The sequence below is a fragment of the Cricetulus griseus genome, chromosome X (assembly GCF_003668045.3).
Source record: "Cricetulus griseus strain 17A/GY chromosome X, alternate assembly CriGri-PICRH-1.0, whole genome shotgun sequence".
Taxonomy (NCBI): Eukaryota; Metazoa; Chordata; class Mammalia; order Rodentia; family Cricetidae; genus Cricetulus; species Cricetulus griseus.
In genome coordinates this window covers 40,683,396-40,704,036 of record NC_048604.1, presented here as the reverse complement: position 1 = coordinate 40,704,036, position 20,641 = coordinate 40,683,396, and the positions used below count along the sequence as shown (strand labels likewise).

Here is a 20,641-nt window from a genome sequence, read left to right as displayed (position 1 = left end):
TGTGACAAATCTGGGTACAATTTACACATTTATAGCACCAGTACCTGGGAGGTGGATCCGTGGGGCTTGTTGGCCAACCAGGCTAGCCTCTTAGTGAGATCTAGACCAGTGAAAGACCTTGTTTGAAAAACCAGGGTAGATGACTTCAGGCGAATGACACCTAAAGCTGACCTCTGGTCTCCATTGGTCCACAAACATGGACAGGAGCCCCCCACAGGACCACAGACACAAACACACAAACACAGACACAAACACAGACAGGGGAGGTGTGGATAAATAAAAGATCCATTCAATATGCAAGGCAAACTGGTGGATTTCCATTTAACTAAGTAGGGAGGGTCCACTGATACAGTTTCAAATTCTATCTTATACCTAGTTGAGAATTCAGTTTGGGTGTAGGATTGAAGTGAGGTATATATAATTATCTGAAAATATGATTAAAGCAACACTTTGTCCTCTGGCTGCATCATTCCTGTGATGATTAAAAGTTTACTTCATGTGTTTCCACTAAAATATCACAACGGTACCAATACAAAAGCATATATGAATTTCCAGCTGCTATGAATTCTCTTGTAATGAGTCAGGTATTAAATAGGTTTGCTTAAATGATAAATAACCCCCACTCTTCCTTACAATATTTAGAAGAAATAATAGTTACTTTAATAAAATTAAGTTATGTATTTATAATCACTTTAATTGAATGAATAAATAAATATTTTAAAAAATTCCTTGGTATTAACTTCTAATCTGGTAAATGTCACTAGAAATAACCTAAATAAACAAAGGTTCTTTTAAGTCATCAGTAACTTTAAAACATGTAAGTGTCCTAAGACCAGAAAATTGAAGAATTGTGAATCTAGTTCTTGGGTTCTTAATAATATTTAAACATAACCACTAGTGGAAGTCTGAATTGTTAAGACAGGACTAGATGTTTTCAAAACAGCTATAAGAATTGTTACTTGTAAATGTGATAGGTCTTGCGCAAATTATTCATCTGTGACCTTTTCTACAGAGTTGCTTCTATTTCCCTACTGTCTTTAATAGGCTGCTTTCTGAAGACTCCATCTGCTAGACACTCTTTTGTATTATATCAAAATGGATCCATTCCCCAGTTCCTTGATGTAATAGATACCTCCAAACCTACAGCTAAAATATTTGAGAGTCTATAGAAATAGAGCAACTTTCTATACTATTCACAGTTATGTATTTTCTGCCTTACAGCAGTGCTTCTTAGATTTCGATTCTTATGAGCTCTGGAATTCCTGACTAAAACAGTTGTCTTCCTGGACAACCCAAGGAGTTTGTGCTATAAAGGAAAAATTGAAAACCACTATGGACAAATTGAATTTTTCCAAGGGACAAGTGATTGTTTCTAGGTTTTGCTAATGGAGGATTGTTTATTGTATTGGAACCCCTCACAAGTCGAATTTGTCCAACCTCGGTAGCAATGAATCCCCAAGTGCTGACTTAGTTGCAAGGCCAGGGTACCTGAACAGCATTGAATGTGAGCTTAGTTTTACAACATCCCCTTTGGACTTCAGTGCTCTTCTTATTTGTGATTTACTCTTGGTGAACACCTCTACTCACTGATATTAACAGAGTGCTGGTTTTGCTCATTTCCTCATGTTTTGTGTTGGAATGCCAAGGTCCTGTAAATATGCTGACATTATGCTTAGGATATTCCATGTTATAAAAAATTTTTATAACTTACTTTATATTTTGACATATTAGTATTTGGGTGAGTAGAAAGGTCCAGAAACATAGATCTTACTATGTCAATACTCTAGCATACTTGTTTAATGAGTTTGTGTGTATAGTAAATATGATTACACTAAAATCATAATAGCATTACATTTTAAAAATAAATGAAAGAGGTCAGCAATCACCATGAACCTGTATCTAATTTGTCTACAATGTGAACACTAGAAATAAAAAAAAAGTCCTCAATAGTCCTTAGGCTACAAACTATTGTGATGAATATTTTTATTTAAATTAGAAACAAGCTTGTTTTACATGTCAATCCCAGTTAATTAGATGATATTCAGTAATAGTGGTAAGAGTTGTTACAGGAGCTAGAGAGATGGTTCAGCGGTTATGAGCACTTGCTCTTCTAGCAGACCTAAGTTTGTTTCCCATCATGCATGTTCGGTGGGGATCTGTCACTTTCTTTTGGCCTCTGTAGGCACCCACCACCACCACTACATACACAAATAATTAATAAAAAAGAGTTGCTACATCTTGTTTTATTATTACTGTTCCCAAGACAGAGGGTGTATTTTGGTTATTTACTGAGGTCCCACAGCCTAACACAGTGCCAGACCTGTGTATAGAAACTCAAAAAAATAATTAGAATGAAATCTTCTGTATCAATGGCCCATGAAGGCCTTAGTTGTAGTTTTACTCATTGGCACTGATTTGATTACCCACGCTGTCAAACTCATGTTTCACTTCTTTTTTTTTCCTTCCATTTTTGAATTAGAAACAAGATTATTTTACCTGTCAATCCCAGTTCCCTCTCCCTCCCGTCCTCCCCTACCCCCTACAACTAACACCCTATCTATCCCATATTCTTTCTGCTCCCCAGGGAGGGTGAGACCTTCCATTAGGGGGTCTTCAGAGTCTGTCATATCCTTTGGGACAGAGCCTAGGCCCGCCCCTGTGTGTCATGGCTCAGGTAGTATCCCTCTATGTGAAATGGGCTCCCAAAGGACATTCCTATGTGAGGGATAAGTACTGACCTACTACCAGAGGCCCCATAGGTTTCCGAGGCCTCCTCACTCACTGACACCTACATTCATTGGGTCTGGATCAGTTCCATGCTGGTTTCCCAGCTATCAGTATGGGAACCAAGAGCGCCCTCTTATTCAGGACAGCTGTTTTTGTGGGTTTCACCAGCCTGGTCTTGACCCCTTTGCTCATCACTCGTCCTTCTCTGCAACTGGATTCCAGTTCAGTTCAGTGATTAGCTGTGGGTGTCGGCTTCTACTTCCACCAGGTGCTGGATGAAGGCTATAGGATGGCATATAAGTCAGTTATCAATCTCTTTATCAGGGGAGGGCATTTAAGGTAGCCTCTCCTTTGTTGCTTAGATTGTTAGTTGGTGTCATCCTTGTAGATCTCCAGCCATTTTCCTAGTGCCTGATTTCTCTGTAAACCTATAATGTCTCTCTCTATTATGACATCTCTTATCTTGCTCTCCTCGATTCTTCTCCCAACTCAACCTTCCTGCTCCCTTATGTCCTCCTCACCCCTTCTCTTCTCCCCTTCTCATTCTAGCTCCCTCTCCCCTCCCCTCATGCTTCCAGTTTGCTCAGGAGCTCTTGTCCCTTTCCCCTTCTCTGGGGAACCATGTATGTCTCTCTTAGAGTCCTCCTTGTTTCCTAGCTGCTCTGGCGGTGTGGATTGTAGGCTGGTCATCCTTTGCTCTATGTCTAAAATCCATATATGAGTGAGTACATACCATGTTTGTCTTTTTGTGACTGGGTTGCCTCGCTCAGAATGGTTTCTTCTAGTTCCATCTATTTGCCTGCAAATTTCAAAATTCCATTGTTTTTTTCCACTGAGTAGATCTAGCATGTTCTAAAGAGGAGAATCATTACAGTGAAACTTTTGATAGGAAATTAGTTGATAAAACAACTTTTATAAGACTATATAAATTAGTGCATTGATATTAGTCTTAAAATTAATTTTATAGACTGACAAATCTGTTTACATTGAATATGTTGTTATAATGTAAGAGAACAAACTAATGGAGATGATATAGCATAACTGACATTCAGCAAAGCAGTTTGTTACATGATAAGTGGATCTGTCTTCTTAATGCTTTGAACTCTAGTCCTCAGAGAAGATCAATTTCATGAACTTTGAAGAAATACTTTGAGTGTCTCTGGATCGAGAGTGGCAGTACCTCATTTTCCCTAAAGGCAAAGAGAATTAATTGTCCCTTTGAAAATTATATCCATTGTATTTTCCAAATCTTGTTAAAACTGAAAATACTACAAAGCCCAGTGGGTCACACTTGTAATCCCAGCACTTGGGAGGTTAAAATGGGAGGATTAGAAAGCCATCTGGGATACATGAGACTCTCCTTTTTTAAAGGAGTTAAGGGCCTGTAAGTATCTTAGTAGGTAAAGGTGCTTGCTATGGAAATATGACAACAGATTTCATTAGTGGTGGGAGGAGAGAAATGACTCCCAAAAGGTGTCCCATGCACGTACATGTATGCACACACATACAAATTTCAAAAAGGAAAGAACATGAAAAAAAGAGTTCTCCTAGCCTATATCTATGTGTCTTTGATGTTCCTTTCAGTTTCTGTTCCCTACTGTCTGTCTAATTTAGGAGTATTAAATGTTTACAATAATTTGTGAATGTGACCACATATGTAGTGCTGCTTGTTATAAGTTTACATAATGAATGTTTCGTGAACCTTCAGAAAGATCACCTATAAAACTGAGATTATATCTTAAAGATAGAACATTTGCCTGTTCTGTGTGAGGCCCTGGGCTCAGTTCTCTGCACAACAACAACAACAACAAAAGGAATGAAAAGAAAACAAAAGATCACGAAAAAGGTCACTAAGCCTAATTTGGAAATCTAAAAGATCTCACATCATCTGAAGCAGAGATAATGGCCATATGCAATATTGGAAGGCAATAGGAAAGTTTAAAGGAAAACAAAGATTAGGATGGTTTGCTTCAGCCACAGAAACTCATACACACCCAACAGTCATGAAAGGCTTTCTTTAGATCATTGGGGTGTGGCTTAGTGGTAAAGTGTTTGCCTGTCATTCACAGTGTTATTCAGGAGGCCTTGCCTTTAATTCTCAGCCCTGAAGTGCAGAGCTAGGTTTTGTTTGGTTTTGTTCCACTAAAATGAATCTATTCTTCAGAGTTCTAGAGTCAACATCTGTTTTGTGGTTTTCAATAGAGTAGTAAATAGAAAACAAACCTAACTTGGAATTGTATATACACATTGATTGACTTTTTATGTGGTGTGTGTGTGTGTGTGTGTGTGTGTGTGTGTGTGTGTGTGTGTAATATGAGTGGGAAGGGGTGGTACATGTGTGTTCATGTGTGTGGAGGCATGTTCATGTGCCATCCACCTTTTTCTTTTTTACACAGGACATTTCCTTTCCTGCAACTTGCCAAATAGGGTAGGCTGGCTAAATTACCCAGTCCCCATGATCTTCCTGACTCTGCCTCTCCAGTTCTGGAACCACAAGCAAGAGCTAACCCACTTAGCCTTCTTTTAATGTGACTTCTCTGAATCAAATTTGTCCTTGTCTTCATAAGGCAAGTGCTATACCAGCTAAACTATATCTCCAGCCCCAACATTCACTGGCTTTAAACATACATATAGAATGATCAAACTAAGTTTGATATCAGTTAAGATTTGGATTTTATACTATTTACACATACATTTTCATCATAATGCCTACTATTCAGCTAGAGCTAGATGGCTGAGTAATTTGTCATATGGCAGATTTACACCATAGAATTGAACTACACTACCAATTCTGGCTTCTTCTAACCCTGAGAACAAGTTTTTGAACTTTCCCACTGTACCCATGGATGTCCCTCTTTAATATTTTTGCTTGTTTTTTTGAGACAGGGTTTCTCTGTATAGCTTTGGAGCCTGTCCTGGAACTCACTCTGTAGACCAGGCTTGTCTCAAACTCACAGAGATGTATGTGCTACCACTGCCCAGTCTTAAGTTTTATTCTTAAAGTAAAATCACTTTAGATGTCATTTAAAAAGTATTGAACTAGCATTCAGGAGGCAAAGGCAGGCAAATATCTGTGAGTTTAAGGCCAGCCTGGTCTACAGAGTTAGTTCCAGGACAGCTAGAACTGTTTCACAGAGAAAACCTGTCTCAAAAAACAAAACAAAAAAGCGAACTAATATAAAAGAGTGAAAAACAGAGCACTAAAGCCAAACTGTCCTACATTCCTCGCTTCCTCTCTCTCTCTCCTTACTGTGAATTCAATTTTATCTTGTATTTGCAACAATGGCAATGCCTACCTAATAGGGCAGGTGCGAGGATTAAATATGTTAAGACCCTAGTTTATAAATAAACCTTATCTGGTAACCTTATCTTTCAAAAGTATAGGTAAAATGCAGAAACTAAACAAAATGCTACCCAGTATCAAATATAAATGTTTTTAGAGTACTTACACTGGAGCCCCCAAGTGCTCTCTGGAAGCCTAATACTCTTTCTGTAGACCCAAGATTAATTCTCTCTTCTCAACCAACAGCAGTGGAGAAGCATAAACTGAAGAGGAGAGCTGATTCTATGACCAGCAAGTTAAGCAAGAATCTTCCTCTCTCAAGGAAAATTGTCCAGTGTTAGATTCTTTAATGAATTAAGCTGATCTATGAGATCTATTCCAGCTTCAACGATATATGACTTTAGTACAAATTATAATAGCCTGGGGACAGATAATATTACTGCTATATTAAATAATGGTTTACAAAGATAATCCATTGTCAATAACAAATCATAATTAGTATATCTTACTTATGAAAATAGAGCACTATTAAATATTCATACATTTTTGTCTGTGGAATAAGAAGGAAGTACAACTAAAGATAAAATGTTTTTAATATTACAGAGATATAACAGATTATTTATTCATTTGTATCACATATTCCATTAGAGCAAACGCTATGTGTTAAATATATAATGGAATGAACCTAATATTTTCAGAATAGTTTTCCACTTAATTTACTTTTAATGAGATGAGCACACACATGCCATAACATGGGCATGGAAACCAGAGAACAACATTGTGGATTTGGTTCCATCCTTCCACCTTTACGGGGGAACTTGCTACTGACTCAGGTTGTCAGACTTCAGTTTTTATCCCCTGAGTCATCTTGCTTCCCAGATTGTATAGATTTAATCAGTGTATGATATATATGTTGTGCAGAAATAAAACACTGCTTGTAGATTGTTTAAAAATATCCTAATTTTGTGCTGAAATGTAGTTTATATCCCTTAATGGAACATTGTATGCACTAGATACAGTGTTTTAAAATAAGGACTTAGAATATTTGACTACATTAAATGTAATTTTTCTGGTACTAAAAGGTTAGGAAGATGGCTCAATGAATAAAATACTTACCATGTAAGTGTGAAGACCTGAGTTCAAATCTCCATTATCCAGGTAAAGTCATACAGAATAGTGTGAGCATCTGTAATCCCAACTGTCCTGTAGGGAAATAGGGGAAGAGGCAGTTGAGTCCCCAGAAACTCAAATGCTTCCTGGTTTGGAATATGCAGTGGAGAAAAGCATCAAGAGACCCTATTTCAATCCATGTGGAAGGTGAAGACTGATACCCTAGGTTGTCGTCTGATGTCCACAAGTATGAAATAGCATGTGTGCACTTGTATTGATACATGAATGTATGTACACAGTGTATACACATAACACATAAAGATTAAAAAGCTACTTATATAAACATGGTTAAAATTTATTATTTGTGTAAAGCAATTTTCCCAGTAAATTTTACTAGTGTGAAACATCTAACTTCCTAAGCATCCCATAAATAAAACCGTTGTTGTAGTGAATTAAAAGACTCTTTCCACTCCAAAAAAAAAAGATTTTTAGTTTAGAGAGGAAGTTAGGTGTTCTGACTGATTTTTTTTTTTTCAGGCAAAACGAAGAGCTAGATAGAAGCTAAAATTCGAGTGATGGGGGCTAGTGAGATTTCTTATTGGGTTGTAAAGACACCTGTTGCCAATCCTGATAACCTGAGTTCTATCCCCAGGAACCACTTTGTGGAAGGAAAGAACAGACTCCCACAGTTGTCCTCTGACCTCCTCTCATGTAAATGTACTCACACATGTGTACACAGGAACACACACACACACACACACATACACACACACACACACACACACACACACACACACACACACACACACACGTATACACAAACACATACCAAATAAAATTCCTGTTGTATGCAGAATGTACATTCTTGACTATCTTCATTTTTAAATCTGCGTGTCCACAGTGGCTAGTCTGAGTAGTCACTTCTGGTACTGAGTCTGTATCTTCTAAGAGAAAAACTGCTCCACTACTCAGAAACATATTAGAAGGCCTCATCTGTGGTGTAAAAAGAAATTTTTCAGATGGCAATATATTCCAGACTTTTAAAATTATCTGTGTTGTCAAATATTATACACATTATAAGACACATTATGTAACCGAGGAAAACTTTACAGTCAGATGTTTTCCTGAGAGATGGCTCATAGGAAGAAAAGATGGCTAGAATTTAAGCAAAGATACATAACAAACAAAAAAACCTGCCACTTTCCTGCTAAGTTACCCATTATTTGACCCATATGGGTCATATGTTTGTTTTATATGAAGATACATAAAATGTCTGTGTTTTAGACTCCATGGAAATAAGATGGTAAGTCATTAACTTTTGTCAGACTGAGTGGTCACACATTAGTCAGTAGGAATCATAAGGGTTTAACTACCACATGGAAACAGTTTTTTGGGGGGGCTTTAACTACCTGTAGTGATGGACTAGAGAGATGGTTTAGAAAGAGTACCTGTTGCTTTTCCAGAGGACCCAGACTTGGTTCCCAGAAACATAGTGGTTTATAACTATTCGTAACTCCAGTTCCAGGAGGTCTGACAGCCTCCTCTGACTGTACTGCATGTACATTGTGCAGATAAAGGCATTCAGGAAAACACTCACATGCATAGAATGAAGTGATAAAGGGATCTGTGGTGATACCTTTTGCATATATTAGGAAAGGACTCTACCCAGTGGACAGTGAGGTATTTCTATGTGACCTAATCCTTTGAAGTCTTCTGCTACTAGGAGCTGTAAATTTCAAGGATTATTCAGGTTAAAGAAAAATCCACAGTATATACCCCCAGATAAGATTTTTTAATTGTAATCATTGAAAATGACAATACTATTTCAGTATTCGTGTTTAAATTCTAGTCTAAAGGTCTGTTAGACTGTTATTTGTAGGTGGTAGTTTATTCCAGACTGGAGGTTGATCATTAACCTTGAGTAGTACCTTAACCTAGTATCAATAGGAGATTTCTCTGCTTGGCAATACATTAACATTCAAAAAACCCTTCTTTTGCTTAAGATCACTCATCCTGGGTCATAAAAACTTGGAGGATTATAAACCTCGACAATCACTGGAATGGCTTGAATAACATTAAGAAAGATAAGGATTGTCTTGCTTTTCTAACCAAATGTGTTTGGGAATAAAAAGCAGTCTATTACAGACATGAAGCCTTTAGTAAGTTCGGGTTTGTCCTTACCTGGTGCTAAATAGAAGCGAATACTTCTGTCCCTTCTTTGTGTTATATTCCTTGCTAACTTGAACAGGTCCATGTATGAAAACTTAGAACTTTTGGAAAAAAATGTCTGTCTGTCTGCCAGCCTGCTTTCTTTCTCTTTTCCTTTCTTGTAATAAATGTTAATTGGATTAAGGTGTTTCCTTCTCTGCTGTTATTCTTTTCTTTACTTTGCTTCATAGTACATTAGTTGGTACAGAATATTGAGTTTCCGAATTATGCCACTTCATGCATGTATATAATGAACTTTGTATTGGCCTATGCATTGCCCTCTCTTGCTGCATGTTCTCCTTTCACGGGGCTGCTTCTCCTTCCCAAATAGCTTGTGCAAATTTTACATTTGAAGATAGAGAGAAATAGCATATCATGAACATGTGTATGGGCTGTAAAACATTTTATGCACATTATTTGTCTCAAATCTCTATCTTGTTAGGTAAATCTTTATATGTATTAACACTGAGTACATATGACAGTCTGTCTCCTTATAAATAAAAAAAAGAATGCGTCTAAGTATTTTACTATTCCTTAGGAAGTAAGTTTTGTTGTCTACCAGTCAGTGGGCTATTTGTCATTAAGAAGGCCTTCATGAAATTTGCACATTGGGGTGCTTTCTCAGTTCTGTACTCCTAGATACTCAGGAGGCTGGGGCAGGAGGATCTGAGTTCCAAGCTTGCCTCGAAAGCAGAGTGAGACCTTATTTTAAAAAATGCAGCCAGTGGTGATGGCACACACCTTTAATCCCAGCACTTGGGAGGCAGAGGCAGGTGGTCTCTGTGAGTTCAAAGCCAGCCTGGTCTATAGAGTGAGTTCCAGGACAGGCTCCAAAGCTACAGAGAAACCCTGTCTCAAAAACAAAACAAAACAAAACAAAACAAAAAAATGCAAACTAGGCCACAAAGGTAATGATGTTGAATTATGGGTAATGTTGTGTGTGATGCTTTCCTTTAAACTACGAGCTGTTTCACTCCACGACTAAATCTTATACATGGTTATAACCCTTATGTCTTTTGAATATGTAGTAGGTACTTGATAATGTTAATTGAATTATGATACATCCTTTTGTATCATTAGATTGACTTTAAAATGTATTAAATCATCCATTAAAATTGGATTTTTATATTAAGGATCTCAAACTAAAACTGAATTCATTTCCTTTTTACAGGTGCAGGAGACATTGTTGCAATTATGATTGGAAATCTAAAAGGAACAAAAATTCTGCAGTCTATTCAAAGAGGCATACAAGTAACAATGGTCATCGAAGTAGGGAAAAAACATGGCCCCTGGGTGAATCATTATTCAATTTTCTTTGTTTCCGTGTCCTTTTTTATTATTACGGCAGCAACTGTGGGCTATTTTATCTTTTATTCTGCTCGAAGATTACGGAATGCAAGAGCTCAAAGCAGGAAGCAGGTTTGTAATGCTCCCTTTTCTCAATTTTAAAGTGTTTTTGCTGTTTCAATTTTAGTTTTGGTTTCATGTATATTAATGCACTTACTAGACAAGATCTGCATATGTTTCATGAAATCTAGTCATTTTAAAAGTGTATCAGCTTCTATCATCTCAAATCCTATATTCTGTCATTTGTCAAGAAGATAATCCTGATTGACTAAGTCTTTTATCATCTAAGGGAGCACAGCCAACATTTATTTATAAGTGATGACTGTAAATACATATGTTTCTTTAAATGAACTGTTTTTCTAAGTTATAAAAGCATTTCACACTCAAAGAAAAAAAGATAAATTATAAAGCTCAGATGAAGAAATCTTCATAAAATCAATATAACTGTTGTCATTGCCTGAAGGTAAACATACATGTGAGAGAGAGAGAGAGAGAGAGAGAGAGAGAGAGAGAGAGAGAGAGAGAGAGAGACAGAGAGAGACAGAGAGAATTTGTATGTGGTAGTGGAGCTAAAAGAAGAAATGCTGAATTTCATGACAATGTAGGTTTTATTACAATTATTTATTGCATGTGGTAGGGGCATGTGTTTTCCATAGTGTACATATGGAGGCCAAAGGACAATTTGCCAAAGTTTGTACTCTCCATCTACCGTGTGAGTTCCAGGAATTGAACTCATGTTGGGATTGTATATAAGTACCTTTACCCCCTAAGCCACCTTACCAGCTCAAGGAAGGTTTTAAAAATCAAATTGTTCATGATACAGTGTTCAATTCCAAACATACTTCATGTTTATAATTTTTAGCATATTTGACATCAATGTTTTAAAGAGTACAAAGTATGGAAATAACAGAACAAAACATCCAAAGGCTCATAGAACAGAGGAGTACTTATGATTCTTTATCCCGGATCCCGTCATTTTTAAGCCATCTTCACCACTTCCCATATCCTCACTTCTCTAGTTAATCAGCTTAGATTCTGTGGCCATTCACATGTATACACCTTCAGGTCTCTTGTACCTTCACTATCTTTGTTATAGGGGTTATAGGGTTATTCATTTGGCATCCATAGAGGATTGGTTTTAAGATCTCCTGTTGTATACTCAAATCCATGGGTGGTCAAGTCTCTCATGTAAAATGGTACAGTATTTGCATATGATGTATACATATACTTGAAATCCTGTCTAGATTACTTATCATAATTGATACAATGTTTATGCCATTTAAGTCTTATGCTATGCTCTGTAGGAAGTGGCTGTCAGAAGAACAGTCTACACATACCCAGAAGAGATGCAGTTTTTTATTTTGAATATTTTCAATCCAGGGTTTACTAAATCCATACATGTGAAGCCTATGCATATACAGGGTGGACATACTTGCTGACAAAATCAACCCTGATTAAATCCTAACTCCTGTCTGCTCTGTGTCTATGCCTTGATTTGCAGAAGTACCAGAAAAAAATAGTTGTAGCTATACTGGCTTTAAATTTATGATCATAGTCTCAGAGTAGACCACTAATGCTACCTATTAATTAAATGTTTCCTTAGATATTTACTCTCTTACATTCCTTATTTTACAACTTAAGTTTTACAATCTAAGTCCCCAACACTTCCTTCAACTTTGCTAATTATATCTGATTCTACCAATAAAATGGAAGCAATCCAAAGAGTAGTTCTACATCGCCCCCTCTATCTGTGTCTGGGTTTAGATCCTGATCCTCTTCCCTGTTTTCCATTTCTACAGATGTGTTCTGCCGCAGCCAGCTTTCCCTGGTATGCAGGCTCTTTCTCTCTTTTGTATACTCAGGCTATCATTCCAGCAATTGTCCTTTCTACCTATTTTTAATGATGTTTCCCTTTCCTTTGGTTCTTCCAAATCAGCACAAGTACATAGCAGCATTGCACCCATTCAATGGAATTTCTGTTGTCCCTAGGTCAGGAACTATTGAGCTATCCTTCATCTCTCCCTCCCTCCCTCCCTCCCTCCCTCCCTCCCTCCCTCCCTCCCTCCCTTCCTCCCTCTCTCCCTCCCTCCCACCCTCCCTCTCCATATCTCTGTCTCTGTCTCTTTCCTCATTTTCCACATAGGCTTCATGAACAAATGCTTTTGGTTTTATGGTCACAATATATATCCAGATTATAACTATTTAACTACTTCCATTCCTCCTTCTTCCCTGGTCCAAGCCACCATCATTATTTACTCTTCCCTTCAGGCTTTCTCAGTGTCACTTCTCCATAATGTCCAGTTGGTATTTAGTGCTTCCAGGTGATCTTGTGGTAGAAGCAATAGAGTATATATTTATATAACCTGAGAAGTTCCTCGAAGGCAGTGAAGTTTTACCCACTTCATGTACTAATTCTCTAAAAAGCAAAGAAGACCTCAGTGTGTTTAGGACTGGGAGCAACAAGATTTCTGTATAGGGAGATTGTTAATTGAATTTCACAATAGATGAAAAGTTTAAATTTCATTACAAAACCTATATAAAAATTAGGTGTCAATTATGATCATCAGAATGTTTAGAAAGAATTAATTGACATCTGTCCTCTTCTGTGAGGGAGCTTATCACAATGGTGGCAGGTTCAGCATGTTACTAGCTATGGTCAGAAGGATGTTTATCATTCCTTTGCCAGGCCACTCAGGAAATTCACAGTGTTAATATTTGACATTTGGGTATCATGCAGTTTTTTATCTCTGAGGTTGCAAAAAAACTCCATCACGTATGACTAACTATTCAAAGGTTATAGTGACAATAATGAGAGTGGTTTGTGCATGTCCACAGTAGGATCCGTGTTTCTGTATTCTAAGTGCTATAATAAATCTATAAATTTCTTTACCAAGCAATAAGGTTTATTCCTAGCTTTTAAACAACAGAAATAAATTATTTACAATCCTGAAGGCAGGAGTAAAGGGTTTATAAAGAACTTGCCTGGTGCTGCACAAGCTTCATTGTACATTTAGGCCTAATCTCATCTTTCATTTAAGCAATTTTCATAGATTAATATATTTTATGAAAGTTAGCCTCTGTAAAATTTCTCAAGAATATCATTAAAGCCTGTCATGTATTACAGAGGGCTTTTGGAAGATCTACTTTTACTGTTTATTGGAGTTTTCACTCCTTTGGGGGTTAAAGAGATTAAATATATGGGCAGTAGTCACCTTTGCTTATAAAAGTTTGAGTGCTGTAATGTTATATAATTGATTTTCCTAAGTTCAGATATGTTTGTAAAAAGTTTCATGTACATGTTTACAAATTTCACTGGACATTTAGCCACATTTTCTGCTTTGTCCTGGCAGAAATGTTGATGAAGCTGTATTACTAGAATATTAGAGAAGGCTGGGCATGGTGGTGCATGCCTTTAATTCCAACAGAAACAGGTGGATCTCTGTGAGTTCAATGCCTGCTACATAGTGAGTTATAGGCTGGCCAGGGTTACAAAGTGAGGCCCTGTCACTAAAAACCAAAACAAAAGAATATTACGAAAGATTATGTATCCAGAGATACCTTTTTTCTTAAGATTTATGCGGCATAATAGTAAATATTACACAAATTGATGATGGTATAAATTTTGATAACTTATATGCTCATCATTACTCAGATGAGCCCTCAGGTGTAATTTCTTTATATGGTCATAGAAGATGTTTAAGAGAACATGTTTTTGTGGGTGAAAAACTTCTAAACACCATGAAAACTATCAGTGGGTTATGAATGAAAATAACATACTAAGGTTGGCAAATTGGATTTGTTTCTACTTGAAACAACCTTAATATGAAATAAAGAAGATTATAAGAAACCTCATGACACAGTTCTGCTAAATACTAAACTACTTGTGGTGATGACCACTATAAAGCTATAGAATAGAGTACCCAACATTTGGAGGGAGGTATAGTGTATGTATCCTGACATTATCTAAGGCAGTTGATACTCAGTGACAGCTTACATTGAATTGAATACTGTTAAATGAAACAAATTAGGGCACTTGGTTAAATAGGGGCTAGAATTAGTATAGTAAGAAAAGCTGAATTTACATGTACTTTTTAAAAGATAATTTTCAAGATTAAAATTAATTATATCATCCCCCTCCAAATCCTCTCATGTAGTTCCCCTTGTTCTTCAAATTGGTGGCCTCTTTAATTTTTGTTAAATATATGCGAATATATATGTTTAGAGAAAGAGAGAGAGAGAGAGAGAGAGAGAGAGAGAGAGAGAGAGAGAGATTCCTAAATGCATGAATACAATCTGCCAGTCCACATAATGTTATTGGTATGTATATTTCTAAGGCTGAACATTTGACATCGGATAACCAGTTCCCTGGAGAAGGCTTTCTCCCACTCTCAGCATCCTTTATTCTTTGTACAGAGTTGAGGACTCACGAGCTTTCCCCTTTCCACATTAGCATGCTCCTGATGTCAGCCTTGTACATCTACCCTTAATGAACAGTGAGTTTTGGAAGAGTAAGATGTAGTAATTAAAATAGCTAGGAAGGAATCATTTTCAAGAGCAGGAGAATAAAGTGGAATCCTTTTAGCATGTAATGAGCCTTGATAAAATATTCACACAAATCAGAGTAGTTGAGATATTCAGGAAACATAGAAGAGGAGCAGAAAGAGGGTAAGAACCATAAGACAGGAAGGACTGTGGAAAGCTGTCTTCTAGGTGTTACACAACCATGGCAGTAAAGAATTCATAGAATCTATGGTTTCTTGTCCTGAGCATACACAAGACTGACGTTGTCAGCAGTCAGTCATGGATAGGGTAGGGACTTATGGGGCCACACCCATCTCTGGTGAACTGTTGTTGGCTGTAGATAGATTTTTGGAAAGGGAGAATTGTTGTCTTCAGTTGCATACCCAGTGATAAGCCCACCAGGCTCCAGTGGATAGTTCCAAACCAAGTCACACAGACATCCATGGTTAAACTCAGTGGTTCACAAAGCAAGACAAAAAGACATGAATGTGGGAAAGAGGATTGACAGATTTTAGAGGAGATAAGGGTGGGTGCAGGGAGAGAGTAATCAGAATGCACTATATACGTGTATGAAGTTGACAAAGGATAAATTTAATTAATAAGCAATAGCTAAGAAATAACTATTTTGAGGAGAAAAACACGTCACAATAAACCCATTACATTTTACAAGTCATATGTAGTAATAAAAATAAGACTGGGTATGAGTATAGAAATAATTTTAATGATAGTGATGTATTCTATAATGGAGGGAGTTAACCATGCTGTACAACAGTTAATGGGAGCCTGTAACTATATAGTCATGTGAATTAAGATAGATGATGCATTTTGTCCCAACTAACATGGAAACTAAACATGACACAGTCATTGCCACTAGTGACATTTCTCCAAAATAATATTTCATACATGGGAAAGACCAATTCTTCTAGAAATTTAGAGTTCTGTGATACCTCCTGGTTTACTAGACAACTAAACCAAACTGTATTATGGCAATACTTTGAGTTCTGAGAATGTAACTTAGTGGTAGAGCACTTGTAGCATGTGATTTTGGGATCAATCTAATGTGCACACACATGCACACACCTACACACACATTTCAAGGCTGGGGTTATGTCTCTATTGATAAACTGCGTGTTTCACAAATATTAAGACCTGAAATAGATCCCCACTACTCATAGAAAAACCAAGTATGTCAGGGTTTGACTGTAATGCCAGTGCTGGGGAGGAAGAGAAAGGAGGATTTGGGCTTTACTGGCCCGACAGTATAGCCAAATTTGTGAGCTCTAGGCCAGTGAGTGACTGTCTCAAAAATTCAGATGAACAACAATAGACATGCTAACATGGAAGGGAAAAATCTGACAGACTTCTACCTGGAGACAAAGAGCTAAGGAATACTGAGAGCAGGAGAAATAGTCTTTCCTAGGTATGAGCACCCTAATTGTTTATCTAATACCAAATGGTCAGGTCTGAAATCATATGCATGTAAGTAATAGTAACTGGACTGAGCAGTTGTATTTATATATTTAGGCATATATATGTAACAATAACAAAGAAAATGGCCATGGAATTAAGGAGGAGTTGGTTGGAATACAAGGAAGACAGTTGGGGGGAGGAACTGGGAAATGATGTAATTATTTTAAAAACAAACAAGCAAAAATAAGAAGAAAAATACCTGATGTTAACTCCTGGTCTCCACATATCCATACAATAAAATAATCATACTCTAATGTGGTGTAATTGTTGGTAAGAGTCAACTCTTGTGTGTAAACAGATCGTACAGTAGTCAAATAGAGTGGGAGATACAACTAAAACTCAAGGATGTAATACCAATGGATAGTGAGTGACTCCCCTGAAAAAATTAAAATTACATAATTTATTACTGTATTAAGTCACTCTGAACCAGTGTACTACAAAGTTCAAGTAGCCATAGATCAAGGGGTAAATGGATAATGAAATTGGTGAAGCAATAAAAGATATATGTGATGGCCTTATAGATGGTTGAATTGTTTCTTTGAGCCTCTTTCTATCTCTTGTTGGCTTCTGTACCTATTATATGTATTTATTGTCCTTACAGACAGTGCGTGTTGTGTGTATGTGCATGTGTGCATGTGTTGGATGTATTGTAAGTATACAGATATATACAGATGCTATACTATGCTAATATAAATACTATACTATAAATATAATAACTGAATCTATAAATATCAACTGAATACTATCTTATGTAATAATATGCTTATATTATAACATATAATATGTACATAACAGTACATATAAATACTTGTAATTTATTATAGTAAATACTTACCAAATGAAGTATTTATACATACTTTTCTAAAAGGTACTCTCCTTTTTTTTTATAAAAAGATTTTGATCAAAGACAATGTAAACAGATTGTTAGAGAAGAGGTAACAGAGTGGAACTAGTTGCTTACTCCTTGAATGTTCCCAAGTTTAACATGATTGGACATTAGCCAACTCTAGGAATGTGGCCCTCAAAGTGTCCTTTATATTAATGATTGATGTGTTGTTAGATACGGCTGAAGCAATGAACCATGTTGTACCAGTTTTTCAAGATTGCTTTGCAACAGTCTAGCTAGATGATATGCACCTGGTTTCATTGTCTGGGTCCTGTGTTTCGGACAGCATGGCCAGTTACAAGCAGGATGATCTTAGTGACCAGCCCTCCCCACTCCTACCACTTAAATCTGGGATTCTGATACTCAGATTAGTTCCCTAGGTAGAGATATGCCACACATCTCCCTATAGCTTGCTGTTAGAAATAGCAATACAGTGTGCTCTCAGATAAGTAAGAGCACACTATTGTCCTTGGACATGGTATGCGGCTGACTCATGCCTGTAATCTCAGTACCTGGAAGGTTGAGATAAGCAGGTCACTGAGTGTCTAAAGCCAGCCTGGTACATAGTGCGTTCCAGACAAGTCTGGGATACAATGTGAGACTCTGTCTCAAAAATATTCTCCTTGAATATAAACTATTGTAAACATTATTTGGAATATTCCCAATTACAGCAAATTTTCTCTACTCTATTAGTTAAATTAACTGAAAAATCAATTAGATGCTTAAATTTTGTACCATTATTTGTCTATCAATATCATCTGTCGATACATATGTTTATATGTGTGTGTATACATTTTGTGTATTTGTGGTTGGTTTGTTTATACGTATGTGTCTGTTCTTGCCTAAGTTTGTGTATTATTCAGGACCCTTTACAAATACATGAGAATCTTGGCTTTTATATAGAGTAAGTTAAACAAAAACTTGTCTAAATGAGGCCTTCACAGTCTTATGACTTTCTCATGGATCAAAAGGAAACTCAAATAATGGGTCTCAGAATTTTAATATATTCATATACTCTGATTTTACACTTGTATCACTGACTTTTGGGACTAGGTTTCACTGCTGCTGCTATGTTTTTGTTTGTTTGGTTTGGTTTTGCCATTGTGACAAAGTATCTAAGAAAACTTAAAGTAGGAAAAAAATTATTGTGGCTTATGGATTTGAAGTTTCAGACCACAATGACTTAGCCCTGTCACTTTGGGGCAGATGGAGCATCATAGCAGACCGTGTAGTATAGTCATGAAGGCAAAAGAAGACAGGAAGGGGTTGGTTCCCAACATCCCCTTCAAGGGTCCACCCTCAATACTTTATTTTACCTTCACTCAGACCCACCTCCTACAGGTTCTCTCTATGTAGTAGTGCTACAGCCTGGCAACAATGCCCGTAGAATAAGAGCCCTTGAGAACATTTAAGCTGCAAACCATAACAGTTACTCAAGGTGATGATGAACTTTTGTTACGAACAATCCTTCCATCTCAGTTTTCCACAATGGTTGGGACTACAGCCAGTCATAACCATACCCAGATCATGTCACCAATTCTTTCTCCAGCTTCATTTTCTGCATAATTGGCAGCAAATAAAATGGTATCTAAAATGTTCTCTGTGCTGATTTGACATTGCATACATTGTGAAATTATTACCATAGCCAATTTATTGAGTACATCCTTTACCACATAGAGTTAGGCCTGTGTGTGATCAGGGGCATGCATTTTGGTATAGTGAAGTCACTTAAGAGCTGCTCTTCTAGGAAATTTCAAGTAAATGAATTTGAATAGCAGAATTCCAGAATTTTCTTTTCTTTATAAAGCTAATCTTATAGAAGCAGAGAGCAGGACAGCAGTTACCCAGGGTTGAGAGAAGGGGAAATGAATGCTAGGGACTTGAGTCAATTCAAAAGTACAGATTTACAGGCACAACACAATTTCTAAAGGTACTGATTATGTTTCTTTGAAAAGGCTATCATTTTAGTTGTAGCATATCCATTGGCCAATTTTCCCTTTCTTCACAATTCTTCCATGCAGTCCAATCCCTTATACTGCTAATGGTGGCCATCTTTATGGGAATGGCCTATATTCCTCTTTATCCCTGTCTCCGGGGTTCTTAGATATATGGGAACCTGTTTGTTTGCTTCTCTTCTCCTAAAAGGAACACCATTTTTAAAAGGTGATTCTTTCTTTCTTTCTTTCTTTCTTTCTTTCTTTCTTTCTTTCTTCCTTTCTTTCTTTAATTTTTTGTTTGTTTTTTTGAGACAGGATTTCTCTATGTAACAGTCCTGGCTGTCCTGGAACTTGCTTTGTAGACCAAGCTGGCCTCAAACTCACAGAGAACTACCTGCCTCTACCTCCCAAGTGCTGGGATTAAAGGTCTGTGCCACCACTGCCCAGACTGCTTCTTTATTTTTTTAATTGAAGAAAAATCTTTCATAATATAGGAACTCTTTTTTTCAAGTATTATGCATAGATTTTCATTGAGCAAGGCAAGTTCTCATATGCCTAAATTGCCAAACAGCAGACATTGCATTAGCTCGCAGGAATGTATCCTAGGAAAAGAATCCTTTCACTATACATTTTCAAAAGAATTAAACATTGTTTTCATAAAGTCTGAGTCAAGATTAGGATTAGGATTGTTTTTACTTTCATTCTTGGAAAATGTTCTTATTTTTAGCTTTTAATGAAGTGTTTGCTTTTTAAAAGACAGTGGCTTATGTGCAGAAAAATCTAGTTTGTTTGTTTAACCTTTCTCATTTTTGTACTCTAGTCCCATTAAGTAATTAGTTTAATGGTAGAAGTGATGTTGTTCATATATTTTGATTACACTGAATGTTAAATGCCCTGTGAACAAAACCTAGGCTGACGAATCACCAGATTGGCATATGTTTTACCTTATTTTGTATGAATATACAAATGAACTAAATAGATTATCTTGTGATTTCTAAATTGAAAATTATAATAAAGAATGATAATTGCTCTGACTTTGTTTTCAGCTCCTACCCCTCCCTCAGCCAACTTGGAAATTCTCAGAACTAAAACAGCAACAACCCAAAACTGTAGCTGATATCTTCAGTTACCAGCACTGTCAAAGCTTTTGAT

General features: G+C 36.8%; 1 protein-coding gene across 2 annotated transcripts in view; it reads left to right on the top strand.

The window, feature by feature from the left end:
- The window catches only part of Rnf128 (ring finger protein 128), a 102,131-nt gene that overhangs the window by 64,765 nt on the left and 16,725 nt on the right, over positions 1-20,641 (top strand). For both annotated transcript variants that reach the window (XM_027433668.2, XM_027433667.2), the window contains exon 2: positions 10,500-10,747. In XM_027433668.2, the coding sequence (XP_027289469.1) occupies positions 10,500-10,747 (248 nt within the window). The remainder of the gene's footprint in view (positions 1-10,499; positions 10,748-20,641) is intronic.